Consider the following 26,828-nt stretch of genomic DNA (forward strand, 5'->3'; position numbering starts at 1 on the left):
CCACCCGTACGCCCGCTGCTACCAGGAGGTAGAGGGGTCAGGCCAGAGAAGGGGAACCGGGTCCCCCAACCAGCAGAGACTACAGAGCTCAACTGGGAACCGGAGGCTGCAGCACTTCAAGTACAGCAGGCCGTCCACACCAGCCACTAGGAAAGTAGCCACATAGGACCCATGGGACAGAACATATGTCGCCCGCTAAGGCCCGAGGACACTGGACAGAGGTGCCGCCAGGTGTGAGGTACATGGAGAGTGGCCAGAGAGGACACACAGGAGGGGGTCCTGATAAATACTCTGGAGATATCTGAGGGTCGTCCGAGCCCCTCACTGCGTGAGCACAGGACGCCGTGGGTTCTTACACTGGCCCTGTAAGTGGAACTGCTCAAATCGTGAGTAAAGACCCTGGGACTGCACCATCTTGTCTCTGTGTTCCTTGCGGCGCCAGCACTCACAGCACTAGAACGTCCTGCACAATCACCGCCATCATCCAGTCACGCTGCCCTAAAGCTACACTCCTCCTGTGGGGAGTCACATCACCTTGCTGCACATACCACCAGCTTCAGCGGACTGCTCCGCAGCGGCGGTTACCAATAACCGCATTCCACAGGTGGCGTAGTCGGACATTAACACTTATATACCTAGACTACCCCTTGGTTTGACCGCCCTGGGCCACGGACCAGGTCGCCGCCACGGTGACTACAAACCCCAGCATCTACAAGGCCCGACTCCGGGTACCCCCACGGCCCGGTGGGCGCGTCATACGTCTCTGTATCACTTTACTGGTGATATATTTTTTGGCAATGAAATACTTTGCACTTATCTATATTTCTAAGGACCACATTGAAACATACTTCCATGTCTTAAGGTGCCGATACATCTCCAACAGATGTTCAGCCAGCAGCTGTTTCTCCTGACCCCGCTATACACATGCATGCTCAATTCAGTGGAGCAAGTAAGTGTTCCTAAGGCCACGGTCCCATTATCAGTATTCGGTCAGTATTTTTTCTCAGGAGTGGGAGCCAAAACCAGGTGAAGAACAATCAGAGAAGAGGCATAATAGAAACAAGTCACCAATTCTGCATTTATCACCCACTCCTGGTTTTGGCTCCCACTCCTGGTAAAAAATACTGACCGAATACTGACCAAATACTGATAGTGGGGCCATAGCCTAAGATAGAGGGGAGTAAGCCACTGCCATACTCAGGTGGTGCTTGTTCCAACTGAGAACAAAAGGATTGAAATTCAACCTACTGGATCCTTTTTTAACCTAGAACAGTTTCAAACATCCATGCTTATTGTTCCAAGTACTGACTAGCGGCAGGTCTCCTGACCAAAACTTGACAGCTTCAGACATATATAAAGCTGTCTAGTTTGGGTCAGGAGACAATCCATGCATTGTTGTCTGTACTCGAAAACACAAATGTGTGAAACCTGGCTGATTATCGGAGACAATAGTCAGGTGGCATATACATTAGACGGTTAACCGGTCCTGAAGAATTTAGTGGGTAAGGCTGATTTTCGGTCACATTTAGCATTGCAGTTAATCAGTCTGATATAATGATCATGCTCTACACACACAATCCTAACAAAGAAGGTGGGTGATGCACAATGTGGACTCAATGAACGAAGCCTACAATCCAGAAACCTGGCACCAAGACTCTGAGACACGCCTGGTCAGAAGAAGTTTATCTGCCCTCTGTTCTGCCTTATCTGTATATTTAGGAAGAAGGGTGTGGAGCATTTCTATCATGTGGGTGTATTGTAACCTTTCAAAATTCCACTAGAAAAATTGTGATTAATAAGCCAACAATGAGGTGACTAATTCACACCTTCTATATTGTCTCATAATCACCAAGGATTAAATCTGTCACAACTGGTCAAACATTCTGGTTGGTGCAATGTGCATAACGAACAGATTTAATTGTGGATCTTACCTCTTCATCCTTCTCCAGTTCCAGACCGGTCTCCATCAGGTTACCCTCATACTCTTCTCTACGGAACCTCTTGTCATCTTCGTGATAATCTATCTTTGGTTCGGTTTCTGCAAATTCTACGTCACCAGTTCCCCCGGGAAGGTGATGACTGTCTTTACTCCGAGACATGTGCAATGAGTTGCTGTGGAGGGACTTTCTATTCGGCGTTCTGTTACCTGAAGACTTTTTGTAGGTGTAAGCCAGAATATAATCCACTTTCCTCTGGCCATCTCTGAAGCACAGACCATGTTTGCAGGCAGAGTCCTGATCGGCACCCAGAGAGTTCAACAACTGTAAAGAAGGAGACGCAATAATTAATAGGAGAAGGCAGTGAGACAGGCAAAGTATAACTATGTAGACTACTAATGAAAGTTCGGCCACTCAATCTGTGGTGCAATGGTCTTAGATTGGGTACCGGGTTCATGACGGCAGGATGGGGACTGTACAAGTTCTATATGTCCCATCCAGATGGTGCCATCTTGGAGCAAAGAGTGTGTTATGGCCAAAAACACCCAGGAGATGCTCTTCGACATCTACACTGATGTCCTCCTTGGAAACTCCAAGACTGGGAAAAGGGAGAATCAAAAGATTTGGTGGAAATAAGAAGGTGCACCACCTTCATGAAATACAAGGCTAGGTCAAAAATATATCACTTTACTTCTCAATATTGATTGCCACAGGTAATATCTTTACTATTAGACCCCTAAATGAGGCACTTTAGAATTTGTCCACATGACATGTAAATGTACAAGAAACTCAAGTATTTGTGGTTTCCATGGATGGTCTACATGGTGACAGAGGTCTACCTAATGTATGTTTGGTTTTACCACAATGAACTCCCTATTCGAGCAAAGATAAGGGAAATCTAAAAGGATGTAGGGTCATTCCAGAACAACGGTGCTGAAACAAACTCTACCACACCTTTCCACCTTTCTAACTTTATCACAACGAATATGTTCTTATCAGTGTTTTATGTCTGGCGGATTGCCATATAAATCTTGGCGTTCGGCAAACAAAAGTTTCATAGGAGTTCCCTATTCCAGTTGATAGACCATCATTCATACCAACAGACTTCATTTTCATTCATGTAATAGACAAAATTTTGCTTTTGAGTACTGGTCAGGTCAACAGTAATTAGGCTGCATTCACACCGATGATTACTGGGAACGAGTATTCCTAGGAGTGTCCTTTTCTCGATAATTATCTATACAAGCTACCAGCCACCCAACGAATTCTGAGCACAGGTAGGAGCAGCCGTAGGTTATTGGATCGCTTGCATACACCTAAAGTGAATTCAAGGATCAGTAGTTGTAGACTAGTCAACCAAATCCAGGAAAAAGACGGCCATACACTACAGACTGCTGTCACATGAACACTTGTTAGGCCAACAGCTATCTCCTTCATTCGCCCATATATACAGTACAGACCAAAAGTTTGGACACCTTCTCATTTAAAGATTTTTCTGTATTTTCATGACTATGAAAATTGTACATCCACACTGAAGGCATCAAAACTATGAATTAACACATGTGGAATTATATACTTAACAAAAAAGTGTGAAACAACTGAAAATATGTCTTATATTCTAGGTTCTTCAAAGTAGCCACCTTTTGCTTTGATGACTGCTTTGCACACTCTTGGCATTCTCTTGATGAGCTTCAAGAGGTAGTCACCGGAAATGGTCTTCACTTCACAGGTGTGCCCTGTCAGGTTTAATAAGTGGGATTTCTTGCCTTATAAATGGAGTTGGGACCATCAGTTGTGTTGTGCAGAAGTCAGGTGGATACACAGCTGATAGTCCTACTGAATAGACTGTTAGAATTTGTATTATGGCAAGAAAAAAGCAGCTAAGTAAAGAAAAACGAGTGGCCATCATTACTTTAAGAAATGAAGGTCAGTCAGTCTGAAAAATTTGGCAAACTTTGAATGTGTCCCCAAGTGCAGTTGCAAAAACCATCAAGTGCTACAAAGAAACTGGCTCACATGAAAGGAAGACCAAGAGTCACCTCTGCTTCTGAGGATAAGTTTATCCGAGTCACCAGCCTCAAAAATCGCAGGTTAACAGCAGCTCAGATTAGAGACCAGGTCAATGCCACACAGAGTTCTAGCAGCAGACACATCTCTTCAACAACTGTTAAGAGGAGACTTTGTGCAGCAGGCCTTCATGGTAAAATAGCTGCTAGGAAACCACTGCTAAGGACAGGCAACAAGCAGAAGAGACTTGTTTGGGCTAAAGAACACAAGGAATGGACATTAGACCAGTGGAAATCTGTGCTTTGGTCTGATGAGTCCAAATTTGAGATCTTTGGTTCCAACCACCGTGTCTTTGTGTGACGTAGAAAAGGTGAACGGATGGACTCTACATGCCTGGTTCCCACCGTGAAGCATGGAGGAGGAGGTGTGATGGTGTGGGGGTGCTTTGCTGGTGACACTGTTGGGGATTTATTCAAAATTGAAGGCATACTGAATCAGCATGGCTACCACAGCATCTTGCAGTGGCATGCTATTCCATCCGGTTTGCGTTTAGTTGGACCATCATTTATTTTTCAACAGGATAATGACCCCAAACACACCTCCAGGCTGTGTAAGGGCTATTTGACCAAGAAGGATGGGGTGCTACGCCAGATGACCTGGCCTCCACAGTCACCAGACCTGAACCCAATCGAGATGGTTTGGGGTGAGCTGGACCGCAGAGTGAAGGCAAAAGGGCCAACAAGTGCTAAGCATCTCTGGAAACTCCTTCAAGATTGTTGGAAGACCATTTCCGGTGACTACCTCTTGAAGCTCATCAAGGGAATGCCAAGAGTGTGCAAAGCAGTCAAAGCAAAAGGTGGCTACTTTGAAGAACCTAGAATAACACATATTTTCAGTTGTTTCACACTTTTTTGTTAAGTATATAATTCCACATGTGTTAATTCATAGTTTTGATGCCTTCAGTGTGAATGTACAATTTTCATAGTCTTGAAAAATACAGAAAAATCTTTAAATGAGGTGTGTCCAAACTTTTGGTCTGTACTGTATATGCTCACTCATTTGGCTGAGTGTATGTATTCTCAAAAGTGAGAGAGAGGTAGGCCAGCCATCTCTAACTATTAGTAGTTTCACTTTGTCAACACTTGTGTGGCCAAATCAGTCAAGATTAGGCACTTGCCCATCTTCTTCTGAAAAATATTTTTTTTTCTAACTGTAGATTAATGTTTAACCATTTAAAAGGCTTTGAAGCAGAGTGAGATTGCCTTTTGGCCAAGCAATCCATTTTAAGACCTAGTTTTAAAACGGTCTGAGGAGCAGTTATCACTTGAAGGAGTTCTCCAGGCTTCTTTTATTTCTTCCAAATAGAGTGTCACACAAGGTGCGGTAAATACTAAGAGCAACACAAAGGGAAGAGGGGGAAGGGAGCCAAGACACTAGGGAAACGGGGAGTGATGATCTCCTAGGCTGATCTGATATCACCCTGTCTCCCCTATCGTCCCTATATTGGTTTCTCACCAATCGCTGCACAGGAATCTAAACCCTGTATTTCCCTAGAGCTTGGCCCTGGATAGGTAAGGGGGGGGGGGGGAGCACTAGTCAGTTCCCACTAACAACTAAAGACAACAAGGGAGACAAACACGGGGGAAAGTAACTTAGCCTAATAGCTCTGAAGTCAGCTCAACCTATGTGCCCACGATGCAGAAATGCTCAGGATTTTTTCCTGAGCGTTTCTGCATCTACCTGGCAGAAAAAAAACGCATGCGAATTGTACATGCGTTTTCCTGCCAGGGACATGCGGAAATGGAGCGTTATTCACTGACATTTCCGCATGCGGATTGACAAGCGCTTTCCAAGCGATTAGCATCACTTGGAAAGTGCTGGTGACAACTAGGTCACACTATATAAATCCATGCAAACGGCATGGATTTATATAGTGTGACCCTAGAGAGTGGCTAAAAATAAAAAAATAAATGTATACTTACTCTCCGATGGCCCGCGCTGTCCTGCTCTCTCCGTTCTCCCTTGCCGGCAGCGGTGGATTGAAAGACCTGCCGACGTCAGCGTCGCGTGACCCGTCACATGACTCTGAAGTCAGCGCAGGTCCTTCAATCCACTCCAAAGTGCCAGGAAGCAAGTAGGAGCGCAGCGCGGGCCGCCAGAAGGTAAATATACGTTTATTTTTTATTTTATTATTTTTTTACAGATTTTTAATGGTACCTGGGTGTGGATGAGACTCCCCTCTCCTCTACAACCGGGTACCATTCGCACATTAGAACGCACCAATTACGCAACTACAGATGCAGTCTTGCGGAATTGGCGCGTTCTAATGCAAGTCAATGGCGGCGAAAACGCAGCATTTCCACAAAATAATTGGTACTGCTGTGTTTTTTTCCGCAATGATAATCCGCAGCGGAAATTTCCGCAGCATGTGCACAGCACATGCGGATTATCATTGGGGAACATTGCTGCCCTTCTACCATGCATTTTTAATGTGTTTCCGCAGCGTTTCCGCAGCTGCAAAAACGCTGCAGAAACGCATTAAAAACGCATAGTGGGCACACAGCCTTACACCACACGTCCTCCTAACTCCACAGAGGATGTAAGCAGACAGCAATAGTTCCAAGCCTTCACAAGTGAACATGTGAATATCACGGGCACCTCCCAGTAGCAAACAAAGTATTTAAACACCCAGGCCTGGGTGTCAATTAGCAGGAGGGAGGTAGCCACTGGGTCCTAGAGTAAGACAGATCTAAGAAGGTATCAGTAATGCCAAATGAAGAGATCTTCTGCAACCAACTGCAGGGTGATTGTCTGTCACATCTGACACACCCGTGACTAACAGACTCACACTTGTCCACAAGTTGTTTCTTTTATTTAACTCCGCTCCATTGAAGTTAACAGGGCTCAGCTGCAATACCATTCACAACTTGTGGACAGGTGTAGCACAATTTTTTGGAAGAAGGCATCAATTTGCAAATCGTGGACAACCCTTATATGATATGCTTTGTGGTGCATAAAATAAATTAATATACTTTGATTTTTATTTTAATCACTTTTTGAATTTATGAGCTTCATAGAGAAGTGGATTTCACTAGTGGACGGAACTTGATCCCTCTAGTTGGTGGTAAACATTGCTGATCCTCCAGCGGCCAGATATTCTAACCCTCGGTATGCAAGAAAAGACTTCTGTCTTGGACGCAGCCTTGAAAGTGCAAAGTTGCATAGATGGACACAAGCTTGGGAAGATCTAAAATGGATACCAGCATTGGTTTTAAGATATGGATACGTGAATAGATGATTCGGTTGATAGAACAAATGATGAAAGTTTCCAATTTTCTTGAAGGGCCATCACAGGGGAAAACTGTGCATTAAATTGTACCCATTGAACGCTATGGTTTTTCCATGCATTGCACAGACATGTTGGCTCCACCAGAGAGAGTGAGGTTCTCTTTATCAAGTCACCGCTTTAACTAATTAAAGGAGGTCCTAATTCAATGTGACCAAACTGCAGAACCAAAAAAAAAACAGCACCAAGTGTCCATGGGTGGCGCCTGGTAACTCATCATAGCTTCATAGACTGAAAGGCTACCGTGTAGTGTTACAGAAAATCTCTGAGAAGAGGGGGTGATAACATGAAGAAAAGTTCTGAAATACTGTGCAGTATTCATTTTTGGATAACATATGCATACAGTTTGATAAACCCGACAGGTGTGGTGCCGTTTCTTGAAGTTCTTTCTTTCCAATCCTCTACAACCCCTTTTATATGGACTCTAATAAGAAAAAACATATCCTACTCCTTTGGATGCAAGGGAAATAATCTTTGTAATAAAGTGCTAAATGGAGTTACCATACAGGCTAGAGGGTCCATGCACAACACAGGACCTTGTGCCACACGTATTACACATCCAGGCACTGTATCCGTTCTCAAGACAGCTCCATAATGCGCCATCGAGACACTGTGGGCTGATATAATATGGTGCCCGAAACCTGCTAAGTTAGTACAACCTCAAGGGTGGTAGACTTACGACTACTGCAGCAAACAATAGTTTGTGAAGTTTCACAACTACTGGATGTAACAAAAGAGCCAAGACCACAGTAGACAGGAAAAGTAACGCTGATGTAGAGTTGGAGCCTCCATTAGACATAATATGGCCGCAGATCCTGGCTCGAATGTTAATTATGACATTATGAATAAACTCATCAATTTCCAGCAGATTGATGTTTAAACAAAGTGTGAAAATTGTATACAATGGGGGGGACGTGAGAGTGACCCCTCTCACGTAGGGAACACAAACCCAACCGTAGTTTACACAAGAGTGATATACAACCGGGAAACGGCGAAGGTACAAAGACACTAAACTCGTACAACCCTCCCCGCAGCTCTGACCCCTCTTCTGTTCTCCTCATATATTCCCGTGCCAACTCACAACTCAAGACGTAAATGTGTAACACTAAAGACGTCTCGAGGAGGGCAGCATTTCTATAGGAATTCCTAGAGTGAATACATTAAAAACCAGCCATAAACACAAGGAGACCCATTATGTCTCAGTAAGAACAGGCGGCCATGTGCTTCTTATCTGAGCTGTCATTCTGTCTTCCTATTGACCAAGACCCTACATCTCAGGGCCTGCTTCTGGCCCCTGATAAGAAATTCTCCGTTTCTTGTGTCTTAAGTGTCAAAAAACAAAATACAAACTCAAGGTCACACTTTAGAAGTTTCAAGAGAAAAGAAAACTGAAAAAAAAAAAAAAAAGTTGGAAGAGGTTTGTAGCTATGCAAGCTTTCGAGGACACGAGCTCCTTCGCTTTTTATAACCTTCTCAAACTTAGGGTTTCCAGTAGTATTAACAAAGGCATTTAATACATTTCTTAAAGGATATGCTTTAAATGTCTGATGGATGCAGGTACCAATTTTGGGATCCATACCCATCTCAAGAACGGAACCGAAAAAGTCTCTCCTTCATATTGGTGAAAGATGGAGACCATTTTGTGAGACAGGTACACCTGTCAGATATTTACGTGAATAGGACATCAATGTTTGATATGAGAAAATCACTTAAAGGATATGATATACTGTTAGGTCACAAGTATCTATTGCATACAGGAGTATATGATACCTGTACGTGTATACCCTCGTGGAGATGGTATCTGCTGCCTTACGCTTGCCATACACATTCGATGGCTGTCAGCTGAAGGCCATCTTCCCCCATGCTCAGCCAAGTCTTCCTCTGTTCTCTATAAGGGAGCCATTGCCAGAATCATCTGGCCGTGGTTTATCTCCCAGATGGACAAGATTACAACGGACTAAATGCAAAGCGCCCGATCCTTACACAGATTATCGGAAGATAGTCAGGAGGCCTCATATGGTCGGCGGGTTCGGCCAACTTATCTATGTTATATGGGTGCTATTGAAGGTGCCCACCATAGATTGATGGTGTATAATCTAGAAAATGCACCAACAAAGGATGTAACGGGACTGGGAGGTGGAACCTCTGAGCAACTATACAAGGGGGCGGTCCTTGTAAGGAAGCGGGTGGCTCCCAGGGAAGACGGGCAGGTAGTCACGGCAAGTGACAGGGACAGTCTCTGGGTAGAAGGGCAGCGGGCTGGTGGCTGGTGAGCGCTCCCAGGTGAGCGGGCGAGAGTCTCTGGACAGACGGGTGGTCACGGCAAGTGACGGCAGAGCCTCCAGGTAGGCTAGCAGGCAGGTAGCAGGTGAGCGCTCCCAGGTGAGCGGGCAAGAGTCTCTGGACAGGCAGGTGGTCACGGCAAGTGACGGCAGAGCCTCCAGGTAGGCTAGCAGGCAGGTAACAGGTGAGCGCTCCCAGGTGAGCGGGCAGGCTGGTCCATAGACAGACTGACAGGTGTCGGAGGGCAGACCGTCGGACCGCAGGCTTGCAAGCAGGTAAGCGGATGACAGGCAGGTATCAAGCAGGAATCTGGCAGGTAACTGGTAACGGGACCTGAGGGCTGAAGCAGAGTGAAGGCTTTGCAACAACATTGCTCGGGCACCTCCATTTTGGAGGAGGTGCCTTATATATGGGAGGTCCTCCGGCAATTGGCCGGGGACTCCTTAGGACGGCGCGCGCGGTCCCTTTAAAGAGAGGGGGAGCGCGCGCGCGCCCTAAGCACACTGCCGGGGAAGGAGCGCGTGCCGGAAGCAGCGCGGAGAGACGCGCTGGAGGACGCCGCGCCAGGAGCGGGGAGGTGAGAGGGACGGCGTCTCTGCCTAGTACGGGGCAGAGACGCCGATGCTACAAAGGATCAGAGATGTGGTAAAAAGTGAAATGGTGCCCTCCGCACAAACACCACCAGGCTTATATACCTTATACCTATCCAACAGCTGCCCCCTTGAAGTGAATGCAGGACCTGATGTTTTCTCCTATTTGTCTCCCCTTTTGGCTATAAAAGCTGCATTGCTGGCTAATGGTGCCCATAGACTGAAAATAGTCATGAGCGAATGGTTGAGGGTGCAAGTATATTCAATAGGGAGAAAGGAATAGGGTGCTGCCCGACAGCTCTGGGGGCGCCCCGTCTTTTGTAAGAAATCCAACATGTCTGATTCTTCTTCCCTGAAACTGATGTAACGCATGACTGCCCATATCTATTAGACTTTCATGTAATGTTTACTGGCACCTTAAACATTTTTTTTGCTTTTTTTATCATATAACCAGGCTTCCAAAAATACATTCACACCATGTGTAAAAAAAAAAAAAATGCACCTGCAAATTGCCTACAGTAGCAAAACTGACTCGTCAAAAGATTTTAATACATGGCCCCTTTTGCTTTTTCCATCCTGGTGGACCACAAGTTCCAGAATGACTTTAGTCTCAGAATATGTGGAGTGCCACATGTCACACAAGCTCAGTCTACCTGTATCTAAAATAAACTGTCCGTCAGCGACCGACCGGAGACACCAAAGTATCAGACTTAGGCTAATTATCAGTCACAATAAAAATTTACACAAAGGTACAAAACTGAACAACAAAAAAACAAAAAAAAAGGCAAAGTTAAAAAAAGTAATGAAAGCGAACTCCAGAATACTCACACTTAGTGATACCATTGAGATGTAGGGCGTCTGCTCCTTATGACTCTTGGACATGCAGAGAAATGAGTCAAGGAAACCTAACCGGGGCGAGATCATTCGGAGGTGGGTGGGCTCCAGTGTCACCCAACACCTCTCATAAACCCAAACTGTTTACACCTACTACAGAGGAGTCATGTAGATGGTCACACAACACAGAGTGTGCACTGTGCAGGCACACAGCTCCGCCTGGAGATGAAATCAGCCTAAAAACACACATTTACAGGATCCCCACCCTGGGGGACAGCTTTCAGGTCAAGCACTGCCATCTGCTGCACTCACCAGCCAGTGGCCATGCAGGGTCGCATACAGGTGCGCTCCTTGCCATAAATATCTTACCCCGAGTCTGCAAATGATCTTCACCAAAGTGAATCATTTCTAATTATAAAGGGGTTAATTCTAAGTTGTTTTTTTTCCTGGCAAATCTTAAGTATTTAGTTTTGACACAGTGATTGCAATCCCTCCCATCCAGACTCAGACTGACCCACCACAGAGCAGGTGGTCCCGATGCCAGGAGTGCGCCCCCCCCCCCCCCCCACCCTGCCAGTCCCTTACAGCGCTTGGTACATTGCACTTGATGTACTATATACAGACAGCAGCAGCATCTCACCCAAATTTTTATGTCCATATAACGAACTGGGAATTTTCAACCACTTCCCGAAACTTTTCAAACTTTCCTTACCTTCTTCAAAGAGTCCTAACTTAATGTCCCTTTGTTGGACCTCTATCATGGATTGTTTGTTTTGCACGACAAACTGTAGTTTTTATTGGTACCATTTTGGGGCACATGCAATATTTTTATGGCATGTTTTGGAGGTTTGGGGGGTGGGGAGGGGTTGCAGCAACCAAAAAAATAAAATTTGCCTTTTTTTTTTTTACAATACAAGTTAATTTAATAATATTTTGGTTGGATGTGGCAACATTTTTTTTTTTTTTTGAAAAGCAAAATAAAAAGTGAAAAATAACTACACCTTCATTTTTGGATGCCATAGGGCACTTGAACCTGTGATTACTTCACTGTATACAGAAAAACTTCAGTATTACAGTATATTATGAAAATAATGGTCTCGTATGAAGCCCAGCCTGTGACTGACTTGAAAAAGGGTTCAACTTTATAGTTTACAGATATGAAAGGTCACAGCAAGAACCGGAATGGCTTTTTTTGAAGATAAAAGACCCCTAACTTACTTCTGGCCCAGCCCAGACTAATATATTTACCCTTCATGTTCTCTGTTCACAATAATAATAAATTATTATTATTATTATTAGTGCCATTTATTCCATGGCGCTTTACATGTGAAAAAGGGGTATACATAGCAGAAACACTTACAATAATCTTGAACAATGCAAGTCGGCGACTGGTACAGGAGGAGAGGACCCTGCCCGCGAGGGCTCACAGTCTACAGGGGATGGGTGAGGATACAGTAGGTGAGGGTAGAGCTGGTCGGTCAGCGGTATGGTGGAGCGGAGGTTACTGCAGGTTGTAGGCTTGTCGGAAGAGGTGGGTCTTCAGGTTCCTTTTGAAGGTTTCCACGGTAGGCGAGAGTCTGATGTGTTGGGGTAGAGAGTTCCAGAGTAGGGGGGATGCACGGGAGAAATCTTGTATGCGATTGATGGAAGAGGAGATAAGAGGGGAGAAGAGCAGGAGATCTTGTGAGGATCGGAGGCTGCGTGCAGGTATGTACCGGGAGACTAGGCCACAGATGTATGGAGGGGACAGGTTGTGGATGGCTTTTTATGCCATGGTTAGGGTCTTGAACTGGAGTCTCTGGGCAATGGGGAGCCAGTGAAGGGATTGACAGAGGGGAGACACTTCATCCATCGCACCCATAGGAGGGGTCCATCACTTCACAGTCAAAATAGCAATTGCAAAAATTGTTGTAATTGCTTTGGGAATAAATGGGAGTTATGCAATGGAGCTGTGGTTTTCCGGCTCTGTACACTTTTTGCACCAGACTTCAGACTGCTGGAAAAAAATAAGGGGATGCAAAAACGCTGCGCGTGAACATAAGTTGCAAAGCTTCCCCCACCCATTATGCTATTTTATTTTTTTCCAATATGTCACACACAGACCAAACACTAATGAAAAGAAAAAAAAAAAAAAAAAAAAAAAAAATCAGCAACATCTGAATGAGACATAAGGCTGGTGCTAGATGGGGACTTTAGCTGCTGTGACCTGTGTCGCTCCCAAGGTCACAATGTATCTTACGATGATTGGGACCTTTAGGCTGCAACAAGCAAGTTGCAAAAAAAAAAGTCAGCTGGTTCTGACATTTTTTGAGACTTGCTTATCCCGGTACCTTAGTGGATGTAATGTGACCCCATTCACTTGCATTGAATGAGATTAAGCTGAAGGCCGTTAATAAAAATAATAATCATCATCATCATCACATTATGCTGTGATGTAGCAATATTTGACAGTGTGATCTATGTCACGGCCAAAGGGCCGGTTCTCGTTCACATGTTTCATTTTTTATTCCAAAAAATTCTGCAACAGAAAAAAAATATATATATATATATTTTGTTTATTTGAATAGGGTTGGTTCAGATGAATGAGAAAATTGCAATAAGATCTGCAGCGTGTGAATTCAGCCGAATGAGTGTTTCCAATCACAACCCTAAATAGCGAGACATTGCTGCTCATCTAATGCTTAAAGCGTGGGATGGGGAATGCAGCATCTGAGCTGGCTCATGTCAGCTTTGCTATATCTTACTGTATACATACGGTATATAGAGGAGGGCTGAACATCAGCGCCGGCGTGGTCACTTACCTGTGTTAATCCAGTCTGTTTGGGCAGATCTGTATGTTTAGGAGGCAGCAGCACTGGAGACTCGTATACACACAGGTCGGCCTCTATAGAGGCCATGGTCATTTGCTCTTTGGACAAAGTTAGTTTAGCAACTACTCACCCAGGGAATTAAACTGCACCTGCAAATAAATGTGACTCCACCCGGCAGAGCGCTAGTGAGCTGACTCACAAAACCTATATCTCTAGGGCTGTATTTCCCACGATGCAGTTAAAAATTGGAGAAAAAGGTTCAAAAATTTCATTTTTTTTTTTCAGCAATTTTGCCCAAATCAAAGTAAAAAAAAAAAAATGTCGCAAGTAATCTACCCATATATAAAATCAGATTTGCTCATTCTTACATAACGGTGTTGTAAGGCTCGGTTCACACTTGTGGTTTCTGTTTATAAAGGAAGCCACAACGCAGTGCTGGATACAATCAAAGATATCAACATACGAGTGGAGTTTGCAATGCGGTTGGCAGCGGAGTCTGATATGTTAAACCCAAATGTAATCTGTGGAATTAAAGGGGAAAGAACACTGAGAAGATGATCCAAGGATGGATTTCTGATTTAAGAAAAGGTGAGTTTGATTCGATTACATCAGTAGACAGACTTCATTGAATAATGATTAGATAACATAGTCAACTCACGGCTGCTTTTTGAAGTGACTGTAACAAGTTTATTTGTGATTATGTTATAGGGTCATGTAAAAATGAAGGGTCCTAAAGGGAGAGAATAATCTGGTGGGCCCCCAGGGATTTGCTACTAGAATGCCCCCCCCAAAAAATAGACATACGGCATGCAAATATATATTATCATTCATCAGTACAGTTCTGTTTATAGGAAGTAGCGGTGAGTCTTTGTCTCTCTACAGGAAGTGGGGGCGGGTCTTTGTCTCTCTACAGGAAGTGGGGGGTGAGTATTTGTCTCTACAGGAAGTAGGGGCGGGTCTATGCCTCTCTACAGGAAGTGGGGGTGGGTCTTTCTCTCTACAGGAAGTGGGGGCGGGATTTTGCCTTTCTACGGGAAGTGGGGGCGGGTCTTTGTCTCTACAGGAAGTAGCGGTGAGTTTTTGCCTTTCTACCGGAAGTGGGGGCGGGTTTTTGCCTTTCTACAGGAAATGGGGGCGGGTTTTTACCTTTCTACAGGAAGTGGGACCGGGTCTTTGTCTCTCTACAGGAAGTGATGGTGGGTCTTTGTCTCTACAGGAAGTAACGGGGAGTCTTTGTCTTTCTACAGGAAGTGGGGGTGGGTATTTGTCTCTACAGGAAGTAGGGGCGGGTCTATGTCTCTCTATAGGAAGTGATGGTGGATCTTTGTCTCTACAGGAAGTAGGGGCGGGTCTATGTCTCTCTATAGGAAGTGATGGTGGGTCTTTGTCTCTACAGGAAGTAGGGGCGGGTCTATGTCTCTCTATACGAAGTGGGGACAGGTTTTTGCCACTCTACATGAAGTGAGGGCGGGTCTATATCTTTTGACCTCTCCTTATCTGTTAGATATTATACAGATATGAAAGTGAGGTTGGCTCTTAGTTCACAGCAGAGAAGCCATTGGGCAATACCAGGAGCTATACATGCTGGGAGTTGAGCGAAACAAAATCCCAGCTCCTATAGTGCTGTCAGAATGCCGACAAAAAGGAATCGACCTACTCTGAAAGAATGGACGTCAAGTTACAGAGCATGAGAATCAGGACAGATCCTGGATATTTTAGACTGGTATAAGTGCTAAATGCAGTTTTAACTTGAGGGCAGCAAAACCGGCTTTTCTACAGGTTCTGTGTAATAAGATAAAATTTTCCACCACGGATGGCTGTAACCATAAACATCTTCCTTATGCTAGATCACAAAGGGCGATGACATTAGCCTTTTTACTACCCTAGACCACCAGGGAGGTTATGACTATGCATCTGTTTTGATATATGAGATGTGATTTACATGTATGGCGGATGAAGTGGTCCATATATTGTTTATGCACAGGGGCCCTCAGTTACCTGTATCTGCCCCTGGCAGGACCTGTACCTTGTTTTGGCTCATGGAGGGCATCCTGATTGTGCTACCCCCATGTAATAACATCCAGGGGTTGTCACACAGTTTTCCTAGAGGACTAAACTGCAAAATGGAATTTATAAAGTGATGACGACCACTGTGCTACGTGTCATGGTGGCCACATTGGTTGTTGCCAACAAATTTCCAGAGACAGATCTAAGTAATGGCTGAATAGATTATGGGATTGTCCACCTTTTGGGGACATTTTTCTTTCTGAAATACATGTATTTGGGGGTTAAAAAATATTTTTCTCATGAAAAAATTTGCACCATTGTGGCCTGTCGCCATAATTAGTCAGAGAGGAGCTCAAAAGAAGACAGATAAGAGTCAGTAGGTGGACAACCCCTTTGAAGATTTTCCTTTTTCTTACTCAGTACATGGATGTCCTTGTCACTATGTCTCTAAATGAATGGAATTTAGTTTTTCTCTGCGGGTGATTTGTCACAGTCCTGAGACTCAGGCGACATGGCGTCATGTCTGAATGCACGTCTTACAAGCGGGACGCTTGGTTTGGGTCGGCGGTCTCCGAAGGTCACTGGGATTACGTGAGTTGTATTCTGTTTTTTTCAGGCGTAAACTTGCGCGCAATAATACCTTTTACAGGTGATGTCACTTAGGTCTTGTGAGGTCTTCTCTAGAAACCTTAAAGTGATAAATGTATGACCGCTGGGGGTCCTGCCGCTAGGACTAATCCCAAGAATGGAGGGTCTCAAATCCTCTGTATGATAGTAGAGGTAGTGAGCATGTGCAAATTCTGCTCCATTAACTGTCTAAACTCCGCACTGCGAATGAAACATTACTGAGCATGTGCGATCGCTGCCCCATTAAAGGGGTTGTCCCACCAAAGCTCAAGCATATTTGTGCTATACTTCTGACACCATAGTGTGCGGTGTTGTATATAGATTACATTTCACCTGTAGTGGTGCCCCCTGCCGTGTCTACGGCGGCTGGAGTGTAGGTCCACCTTTCATGGTGGACGCACATGCTCAGTAGCTTCCCTGCTGTATCCCTCCCCTACATGCTGCCTAGTGATCTGAAGAGGCCGATACTTGGCGGTAATGAGAGGAGAAATGCAACATGTGTGGTGCAGCTGTAATGCGGTCAATATGAGGTGGAGATGACGCGCCCAGGGGATGGGGACGACTCGGCGCCCGGGCCTTGTTGTCTGGTTTTTGGGGATGTCACGGTAGTCGGCTCCCGGGCCCGTACCCTGGGGTCACTCTTAAAAAGGGGAAAGTTATATGGGATAGGGAATGTTCGTGACGCCACCTGTGGTGTCTGGTGAGGATCACCAGCGCTGCAACAGTCCTCTGAGGCCGGTGTTCAGGCAGCTTAGTTGGTGCGGCTCCCCACAGGTGGAGCGGGGCCTCAGGGCAGCGTAAGTGTAGGGATGCAGGACAGAGGGGACCCAGCCGGGTCAGAGGAAGAATGGCACACACACGACAGTTCACTTCAGTACCTTTACTGGTGGTGTTTCAGGTACGATAAAGGGCACTTTAGGATGAAGGGTGCATATCAGCACTCTCCCTAGTGAGCGGGTGTGGGGCCTCCTGTTCCTTGCCTTTCCTGGATAAGTTTCTGACCTGCCTGGAGCTAGGCCTAACTTGGTCTCTGTCTTGCACCTGCTGACCTGGTGGTAGGGCCTTCTGTTGGAGTTCACACTCCCAGGTCTCTGGGGCCTCCGTGACTCATGACCCTGGTACGTAATCAGCTTTTGGTGTTCCTGGGACATATAGTTCGCCAGGGGTTCCGGTTGTTTCCGCTGGATGTAAGGAATCCCTGCAGATGCGGACCCGATGTCCGGTAAATGGTTCTGGGGTGAACCGGTTAAGCTCCTCTGCCCCCTATGTAGCTTGCTTACTCCACTTGCCTTCGGCCACGCTCGGGGCCCTCACTAGGCTTCACACTGGCAGTAGGCCTCGCTACTCTTCAGCGCTCTTTTGGCGTCGGCACGCCCTAGGCTCGCTAACTAGAGCTCTCTGAGTCTGGACTGACCTGACAACCTCTCTGGCTGCAGCAGACTTCACACAGACTTCACTCTCTGTGGACTCCAGACTGACTGCCTGGCTCCACCGTCCTTTTATATATCCCTAACGGGCTCCCTCTGGTGGTCTGAGGTGGAAGGTGGAGGTGTGTGAATGCTATGAGGGCCTCTTGTGGAGGAATCCGTCCATGCACCCCTCTGGGATCTGTGGCACCAATGCGCAGCAGGGCGCCACAGATAGATGGATGGGTATGAGGTAAATATGAAGGTGAGAGATGGATGGGAGATTGATATGAGGTAAATATGAGGGAGATTGATATGAGATAAATATTAAAGTGAGGTGGATATGAGGTAAATCTGCGGGACGTGTATGGATATGAGGTAAATATGAGGGACGTCGATGGATTTGAAGTAAATATGAGGGAGATGGATGAATATGAGGTAAATATGACGGACGCCGATGGATATGAGGGAGATGGATGAATATGAGGTAAATATGACGGACGCCGATGGATATGAGGGAGATGGATGAATATGAGGTAAATATGACGGACGCCGATGGATATGAGTGAGATGGATGAATATGAGGTAAATATGACGGACGCCGATGGATATGAGGGAGATGGATGAATATGAGGTAAATATGATGGACGCCGATGGATATGAGGTAAGTATGAGGAAGACGGATATGAGGTAAATATGAGGGAGATGGATGAATATGAGGGAGACGGATATGAGGTAGATATGAGGTAAATATGCGAGACGTGAATGGATATGAGGAAGATGGATATGAGGTAAATATGAGGTTGAAAGATGGATATGAGGTGAATATGAGGAAGACGGATATGTGGGAGATGGATATCAGGTAAATATAAGGGATGTGGATGGACATGAGATAAATATAAGGTTGAAAGATGGATATGAGGTGAATAAGAGGAGTGTGGATGGATATGAGGTAAACATGACCTCCCCTCAAAAAATGCAATAAAAAGTGATCAAAACATTGTAGGTACCCAAAATAATACCAATAAAAATAACAGTTTAGGGCATAAAACAAATCCTCATAAAGCTCCATTGAAGGAAAAATAAAAAAGAAACGCATTTTAGAAAATCACCAATTTTTTTAATTTTTTTATTTTACTCCACAAAAACAATGAAAAAATCTTTGCGTTTGGTATCGCTGTAATCGATCTGATCTGGTAAATCTCACGCCTCCAGGTCATTTTTACCACAGAGTGATCGCTGTAAAAACAAGACCCCAAAGACACTGGCACATTATTTCCATCACACGTGGAATAGTTTTTCTGTTTGTCGGTACGGGGTAAAGTGTAGAGATGGAGGATCCATTCACGTGACTCTGGTCCATCATCGGTCAGGTCAGTAGTCTTTGACCGCTGGACGGGAGCTCAGCAGATCCCTCACCTTCCGGGATCCCCTGGCGCGGCTTTTTGTATAGCCGGGGCTGCCGCGACGTCTTCTGTGTTGATGGCGTTGCGCCAAACCTAATGAAAAGCCGTGCCGGAGATTTGCAGAGCTTCCGTCCATCGGCCGGTGACTACTGACCTGGCTGATGGACCAGAGTCCCGTAAATCTCATCTTAGGTAAAGTGAATGGTGTCCTTCAAAGCTACAACTTTTCCGACTATAAATTACTACCATCTCGTGTATACAGCTCCGGTGCAGAACTATGAGTCACCATGGTTACAGACTATAAACAAACACCATAATTTATGACCTCCTAAGATTTTATTTAGCCAGGAGCCGTTTGATAACAATAGAGCCCTATAACTGCGCTGCTCCCGTGGATGGAAGATTGGCCGGGATGTTATAAATGCATAACAAGTGCCAGGATATAAAATATGTATGTACATATTGACACAAGAGGAGGCGGCACAGCCCGAGTACAAGGAACACCTGCAGACGCCATGTAAACCTCCAAACTATTAGCTGGGGTGTAGCTATAGAGGGTGCACAGGTAGAGACCACATAGGAAGACCCCCTTATTATATCAGCCGGACCCCATGAATGACGCAGTAATTCACAAGTACGGTGGCAGTGTATTGATCCCAGGTCAAATCTTTCCTAAAAAACTTCACCCATTGTGTGTCCGATAGCGGGGGAATTAGTCATACTTTTTATGACGCCCCCTCAAAATGTCCTGAAGGGTCCCAGAAAAAGAAGGAAGGAGCCTTCTGGGAGGCAGCACTCCTGACGCTAGGACCTACTGTAACATCAGACTGTGCCCCCGCGTCCAGCCGCACATTAAGGGGGTGATAGTTTTGCAAAAAAAAAAAAGGCCTTCTAGAAATGTATTTCCAAAAGTGAAAATTAGATAAGAAGTGGCCCCACCAAGTCTGTGTTGGCTTTTGCCACCTAGGACAGAAGGGGTGGGTGGTTGTTTTTCTTCCAACATCCACTTTCTGTCACCATTGGGCCAATTTTTTTTTTTTGAGCGAGGAGAGGAGTCTTGATTAAGGGAATGGGACCAGATCTAGGCCACATAGGAGCCACATGGTCTACACCGATGGTACTGGTTCTGGGGAGACCAGAGATGGTACTGGTACTGGGGAGACCCGAGTTGGTACTGGTACTGTGGAGACCAGAGCTGGTAGTGCTACTGGGAGACCCAAGCTGGTGCTGGAGAGATCAGAGCTGGTACTGGTACAGGGGAGACCCGAGCTGGTACTAGTACTGGGGAGACCACAGCTGGTACTGGTACTGGGGAGATCAGAGCTAGTACTGGGGAGAACAGAGCTGGTACTGGTACTGGAGAGACCCTAGCTGGTATTGGTACTAGGAAGATGAGAGCTGGTACTGCTACTGTGTAGACCAGAGCTGGTAGTGCTACTGGGAGACCAGAGGTGGTAGTGCTACTGGGAGACCCAAGCTGGTGCTGGAGAGATCAGAGCTGGTACTGGTACAGGGGAGACCCGAGCTGGTACTAGTACTGGGGAGACCACAGCTGGTACTGGTACTGGGGAGATCAGAGCTGGTACTGGGGAGAACAGAGCTGGTACTGGTACTGGAGAGACCCTAGCTGGTATTGGTACTAGGAAGACGAAAGCTGGTACTGCTACTGTGGAGACCAGAGCTGGTAGTGCTACTGGGAGACCAGAGCTGGTAGTGCTACTGGGAGACCCAAGCTTGTGCTGGAGAGACCAGAGCTGGTACTGTGGAGACCAGAGCTGGTACTGGTACTGGGGAGACCCGAGCTGGTGCTGGTACTGGGGAGACCCGAGCTGGTGCTGGTACTGGGGAGACCCGAGCTGGTGCTGGTACTGGGGAGACCCGAGCTGGTGCTGGTACTGGGGAGACCCGAGCTGGTGCTGGTACTGGGGAGACCCGAGCTGGTGCTGGTACTGGGGAGACCCGAGCTGGTGCTGGTACTGGGGAGACCAGAGCTGGTACTGGGGAGACCAGAGCTGGTACTGGTACTGGGGAGACCAGAGCTGGTACTGGTACAGAAGAGACCCGAGCTTGTACTAGTACTGGGGAGACCAGAGCTGGTACTGCTCCTGGGAGACCCAAGCTGGTACTGGGGAGACCAGAGCTGGTACTGGTACTGGGGAGACCAGAGCTGGTACTGGTACTGGGGAGACCAGAGCTGGTACTGGTACTGGGGAGACCAGAGCTGGTACTGGTACTGGGGAGACCAGAGCTGGTACTGGTACTGGGGAGACCAGAGCTGGTACTGGTACTGGAGAGACCAGAGCTGGTACTGGTACTGGGGAGACCAGAGCTGGTACTGCTGCTGGGAGACCCAAGCTGATATTGGAGAGACCAGAGCTGGTACTGGTACAGAAGAGACCCGAGCTGGTACTAGTACTGGGGAGACCAGAGTTGGTACTGGGGAGACCTGAGCTGGTAGCTTCAAGTTCAAGCATGGCAGTGGTGACGTAATCCGACAGAAGAGCTGAGTTTAGCACGTTTTTTGTACCCCATGATTTTGGCTATGACGTTCAGATAATATTACTAATAATTTGGGCCAAGAAGGATGATACTTCCTACCGCATTAATACATTTAACCAATTAGGAAGCTTTCCTAATTGACCCCCATGTGCCTGTGTGAAACACTTGCTTACTTGTCCATTAGCCAGTGCAGACTTTTTGGCAGTGGAGAGGACAACTGTTGGGCATCTGATAATCAGATTATTATATTCTGCTAGCAGGGGACAATCTATTTTGGGGGTATTCTTCACCAGGATCTTTGGGATTCTCAAAGAAGTATTTTTAACCCTTCTAGATCCAGAACCCGTACTCCTACAGCTCACTGATAAATACGGCAGATCGGAGGCTGCCATTTGTCATAACTTGTATATTTTTTTTTCCATAGGGCTGAAGGTAACATTATCTTTAGACTGGGTTCACACCACATTTTGCCTCCAAGACCAGCCTATCTTTTTTTTTTTTCAACATGTTTTATCTTTTTTTTTTTGTAAGTTTCTAAAGTACCAAAATAATTTGGAAAGTTAAATAAGGAATTTACAAAAAAAAAGATTAAAATCTAACGAGCCGATCAAAGCCTAATAAATTCCAAGAGAAGAGTTTACTTTTGACCTACTGTAATAAAAGGAATAATCACGGTTCCATCGCTAATACAAACGCTTAAAACATTACATGCCGCGTAGTAACCGGTTTGCAATTGCAAGGGCATAATATAAATCACAATGTCCAAACACACGCATGCCAAATTCAGGTCATTATTACTAACCCAACTTTTGACATATCTCTGCAGAAGTGAAGACTAAAGCATCAAAACTCTCAGGATTTCATAGGAAGGGGACTGACGGGGCTTACAGTAAATTCCCTAAGGGGCTGCCATGATATGATGTACAGCTTTATGGTGGCATATGTTTTATATGAAGGCGGCAGAACATCTGCCACTTACCAAGGTGTCTGGTTGGATGTAGCCGATGTCTTCGATGGCTTTGATGTTGATGATGTGGATGCCTTTCTCCTCGTCAGAAGAGACATGGTACTTGTCATTCTCCTTCATGGTGTCATGTAAACTTTCTCCAGGCTGAATCTTCAAGCCTCCGCATGCAATGTGCTGGTCTGAAAGACACAAGAGTACAACATCCAACTGAGGCAGTGATCTCAGGCTGTGTCTCCCACGCCTCTAAAAAAACCTGCTCTCCCAAGCTCAGCCTCTCCTCATCCTCCTCGCTCTGCCCAGGAGCTCGTGTCAAGTCGAGTCCCCCTGGGAAATTCATTGTCACAGTGAATTACTCAGCAAAGGGCTAATTAAATCACACATTTGTTTACTGAAGGGCGGCCCTCTTTCCTGCAAAGTTTTTCTTTTTTTTAGTGGGTGGAAAACTTTGGGATGGGGACACCTCGTTTGCGGTGACAGGTGATTATCACAATTAGTATATGCTACCAGAAGTGATAACATAAACTCAACACCCAAATCATTGGGCAACTAAGTCTTCTCCGTAATAATCCACTTATAAAAAAAAAAAAAAAAAAAGAACTTAGGATATTTTTACGGTAAATTATTTTTTGCAGATTTTTCACGCAGAAAAATTCACACTAAATAATGTGTGTGGTTTTTGGAGCAGTTTTATAACAACACGCAGCTTTAACGCATTTTCTCAGTGATTTTTTTTCAGCATTTTTATGACAATATGGAGTGAAGCAAAAGGTTGCATCTTTGGTGCATCTCAAAAACTTTGGTAAAACCCTAAATAAAACACGCATTTTGCTGTAATTTACACATGAAAAAATGAGCGACATGACGCTTCTACCACATGACGTACGCAATAGGCTCTTGTTGTAATCAGATTTTAATAATTTTTAGATTATTTTTGGCATAGAATTCGCCCCCAAAAAACTTGTCCATATAAGCCCTCACAATTTTTGCAATTGCATAGATTTTTAATATTTCTTTGAGGATTTTTGGCACAGAATTCGCACACGAAAAAAACTTGTGAACTTACGCCTTCACAATTTTTGCAATGATTTTATTTTTTTAACAAGTTTTTTTTTTTTTTTTTGTGCCATTTTTTATTTTATTATTATTTTTTTTTTCTGGTGTTTCTCATGCCCCATAGAAAATGTCTTATTTTGAAGGTAAAGGGAACAAGTAATGTCCCCAAACGCTATTAACCTGCAGATATAGGGTTCCTCTTCCCTTTAAAGGTTCGCTCACACGTGTATAAAATCAGTCCCATTCTCATCCAGCGGAGTGGGACGATTTTTTCTCACTTGTCACCCGTGTGCAATCTGTTTTTTTTTGCTCAGCAGCTATTAATCTTTTACAGGACCATTCCCAGTTTCCTATGCTACAGAATTGTAATGTATACGTAAAAATCACATGCCGTACTGATGGTCCGTATGACATGCGACTTTTTTTTTTTTTCTCGGACTGTCCGATTTCGGGGTGAAATCGCTGCATGCCGAATACAGGTGAGAAAAAATATGCAGATCTGCGCGGTCTCATTGAATAACATTGGTCCGAGTGCAATCGGATTTTTTTTATCAGATTGCACTCGTCCGATTTATACGCAAATATGAGCGAGCCCTAAGGCTGCTAGTATTTTTCAGCACTAGTGACATGGGAATATAAAGTAGTGATCATGGTGTGTGGGCATGTATTTTTCTGAACCTTTTGTTATTAATAACCCCACTGAAATACATTACTCCCCCCCCCCCCCCAGCCTAATATGGCTGATAACAGGGAATAATAGATAGCACTGATTTGCAGAGTAAATTTAACACGAGGGTACCAACAATAGTTTAATATTGAGGAGTTTATTGTGTAAGACAGTGTTCGTCAACTCCAGTCATTGAGGACCACCAAAAGATCATGTTTTCAGGATTTCCTTGCTGTTGCACAAGTTATGGAATTGTTGTCACCTGTGCAATACTAAGGAGATCCTGAAAACATGATCTGTTGGTGGTCCTCGGTGACTGGTGTAAGAGACATACATACAAATTGTTTTCAAGATGTGCACAATTTTCCATTTGCATTGTCCTTTGTGTATTTTCTCCAAAGTCTATGATGGCATTTATAGGGACATTAAAGGGGTGTTAAAGTTGGAGTGAAGAAATTATTTGGGGGTTTTATTGTTATTTATGTTTATGGAGGACTTGTGAAAAGTTGTACAATTTTGTTATATATTTGCTATATGAATCTGTCATGGGTGTGTCAGGTTTGACAGACAGTCACTCTGGTGCCGGCTGTAGAAGGTCACTGCACTTGGCATTGCAGACACCTTCTTGATTCCCTCATCTCTGTAGTATAGTTACATCCTTCTTCCTTTAGGACCCAGCAGAGACCTCCACCTTCTGCTGCTGATTGACACACCCTTGCTGGGTAGTTAAATAGTCTCAGCTTCTCCAGAGAGTCGCCGGTGATAGTTCTATGTACCTCTGTGTAGGCTTAGTGCATTAGCAGTCAGCTAGCTTCTTCTCTGGTGCCCTTGGAGGACAGTTGGTGTTATCTCTGGTGTCTGCTCAAGCTAAGTGTATCCCCTTTGTTTGTCTACCTTGTTGTCTTTAGTTTGTATTGAGGCTTGACCAGTGTTCACCCTGTCCCCTCCCTATCTAGGGCCAAGTTCTAGGGACATTCAGGGCTTAGGTTCCTGCTTGGCGATAGGTGTGGAACCTGTATAGGGACGATAGGGTAGTCAGGGTGATATTAGATCTGCCTAGGGTTCTCCACTCCCCCTTTCCCTAGTGTTTGGGCTTCCTCCCACTCTTTCCTTCGTGTTCCACTTAGTCTTTCCCTCACCTTGCATGACATTTTACCTTCCGATTTCAAAGATCTCTGCTTGCTGTCATTCAAATGAAACCTTGATTGTTTACTTGACTCCATTAAATAAAAATCTGTCCAAGGTCATATGACCATGACAAGATCAGAACAAAGTTATTTACAGTAAACCATGACGAAGCCTATTGAATGACTGCAAGGCAAAATCTTGAACATCATCAAAAATGCAAAAAATATGGTTGAAGAATGCTGAAAAACAATCTTATATCCCTTTAATTTTAGTATATTTTTCTTTTTAAATATAACCATTTATTAGTTACACGAAGGGAAGAAAAAAGGGACTATAATGTCGGCTTCCAGAGGGGGAAGGAGACTGATTATGTCTATAGTCCATCTCCAGCTGCCCAGAATAGCAAATCAATAGATTATAGAAATTAATGTCTATATGACATGTGGGTTAATTTACCATAAATGTGTCATTACAGACAAGGATATCCTCCTTTAAGGGTAGTGTCCCTTTAAGTACCTTCCAGTAGTGATTGACCATGACATGACACACTAAAAGAAAACACTGTAGGGACCCAATGTTTCTAAAGGGTTAATGCTACAATTATGCAGTTCACATCCTCTTTTCAGTCCCAGGATATTTGGGGAATTTTAGGCATAAATAATGTTGTAGTTAAAAGCTTTAAAGTTATAGAATGAGCTAAAAAGACTGTAACAAATCTACAGCAAAACAAACATAAAAATAGCAAAAAAAATAACTGTCTCCAGAAATATCCGTGAAGTTCATGAATGGGATGATGAAAACTGGAAGTAAAAAGACAGTGCTGGTATATTATACTGCAGTGGTCGGTAATCCGGGAGTCTCGCTCTGCAGGAGATAGATTACTCACAGCAAGCCACAACTCTGGGTATGATGGGAGGCGTAGTTCTGGCAACAGTAACATCTACTTTTTTATTGCACTGTATGTCTTAAGGCTGCCATACACATTAGTTATAGATCAAATGATCATTTTGCTAACAGCTAAGTATTCCGACTCTCATACACAGGAACGCTAAGACCATGTTCACACGTTCAGTATTTGGTCAGTATTTTACATCAGTATTTGTAAGCCAAAACCAGGAGTGGAACAGTCAGTGGAAGAGTATAGTAGAAACACGTCACCACTTCTGCATTTTTCACCCACTCTTGGTTATAGCTTACAGATACTGATGTGAAATACTGACCAAATACTGAAGCTCGGTGATGGACACTGCCAGACTCCTCT

The 26,828-nt window shown here is 44.8% G+C and overlaps 1 protein-coding gene and 1 long non-coding RNA gene across 10 annotated transcripts in view; both read right to left on the bottom strand.

Annotated features, from left to right (window-relative positions):
* The window catches only part of ANO1 (anoctamin 1), a 174,014-nt gene that overhangs the window by 76,518 nt on the left and 70,668 nt on the right, over positions 1-26,828 (bottom strand). For 8 of the 9 annotated variants that reach the window (XM_073658824.1, XM_073658827.1, XM_073658820.1 and 5 more), the window contains exons 2-3: positions 22,732-22,898; positions 1,932-2,261 (exon numbers count right to left, since the gene is read on the bottom strand). In XM_073658824.1, the coding sequence (XP_073514925.1) occupies positions 1,932-2,261; positions 22,732-22,898 (497 nt within the window). Of the gene's footprint in view, positions 1-1,931; positions 2,262-10,991; positions 11,162-22,731; positions 22,899-26,828 lie in introns of those variants that run through there. The other variant, XM_073658826.1, reaches the window with a different exon arrangement.
* Positions 12,278-14,103, bottom strand: LOC141174616 (uncharacterized). Its single transcript, XR_012252926.1, has 2 exons — positions 13,799-14,103; positions 12,278-12,993 (listed from the first exon to the last, which is right to left on the bottom strand). It is a non-coding gene; the product is annotated as an uncharacterized lncRNA (long non-coding RNA).

Source organism: Phyllobates terribilis, unplaced genomic scaffold, assembly GCF_046119375.1.
Source record: "Phyllobates terribilis strain yellow unplaced genomic scaffold, ASM4611937v1 Scaffold_13__5_contigs__length_258822181, whole genome shotgun sequence".
NCBI classification, from domain to species: domain Eukaryota; kingdom Metazoa; phylum Chordata; class Amphibia; order Anura; family Dendrobatidae; genus Phyllobates; species Phyllobates terribilis.